Consider the following 918-nt stretch of genomic DNA (forward strand, 5'->3'; position numbering starts at 1 on the left):
TCAACATGGTCCCCAAAGCAGAGCCACCGTCCCTCGGGCACAGCACCGTCCTGCAGCAGAAAGCAGTGAGAAGCCGCCCACCCTGCAGACCAGGACCTCAGGGAAGGGGCAATGGCAGCACAGCCCCCCCTGCCACCCCCAGGTCCCCCAAAGCGAAGGGGCAGGAGCCACATCTGGAGGCACAGACAAGTGCCTGGGTGCACACTAAAAAAAGGAAAAACCCATCAGCTCTCACCTTCACCTCCTTTTATTCCTCCTCAAAGGGCTGCTCCCCACATTTTCCACTGTGGCTGACCCCACCATCCTTAGGGACAGGGCTCTGGGTGCCCCAAGACACCCCATGCCCAATGGGGATGGTGACATTTCCCCCACCACAGTGACACAGCATCACACCACAGCTCGGCATCGCTTATCACCAGGGAGCTCAGCCCCAGCAGCAGCTCCACAGTCCCACAGACATTTTGGGAGGGATCCCAGAGCCCTACCAGGTCTGGATGCACCCACGGGCGCGCTTGGTGCTCAGCAGAGGGAGAAGCGTCGGGAGTTGATGTTCATGCGGGTGACACCGATGTGCTTGAGCGGCATGGAGAGCAGGAAGGCGGCCTTGGGGGGGATGTTGCAGAGCAGGTCCGAGTCTTCCTCGCAGCCCTCGAGGCCGAAGGTGGCGTCGTCCAGCATCTCCTTGTGCTGGTGGCAGGCCTGCTCCACCTTCAGCCGGTGCAGCTGCGCCCGCAGGCGCATCAGCTGCTGCGCCAGGCGCTGGTCCGCAGCCTGCATCTCCTGCTGTGCGGGGACACGGGTGTCAGGGCACAGCAGGGCCGGCCAAGGGGTCGGGATGCTGGGGGAGCAGGGCTGGGGTTTGGCCAAGGCACAAACCCACCGGGGACCGCGTCCACGCGTAGCACTGGGGTCAGCGCT

The 918-nt window shown here is 63.7% G+C and overlaps 1 protein-coding gene across 1 annotated transcript; it reads right to left on the bottom strand.

Annotated features, from left to right (window-relative positions):
- Positions 1 to 519: 519 nt before the first annotated feature.
- LOC104547827 (protein FAM167A-like) lies at positions 520 to 783 on the bottom strand (the record flags this gene model as incomplete). Its single annotated transcript, XM_010193668.1, has 1 exon — positions 520 to 783. A coding segment is annotated over one exon (264 nt), but the record flags the coding sequence as incomplete, so codon positions are not given.
- Positions 784 to 918: the final 135 nt, after the last annotated feature.

The sequence above is a fragment of the Mesitornis unicolor genome, unplaced genomic scaffold (genome assembly GCF_000695765.1).
Source record: "Mesitornis unicolor isolate BGI_N332 unplaced genomic scaffold, ASM69576v1 scaffold44191, whole genome shotgun sequence".
Classification (NCBI taxonomy): Eukaryota; Metazoa; Chordata; class Aves; order Mesitornithiformes; family Mesitornithidae; genus Mesitornis; species Mesitornis unicolor.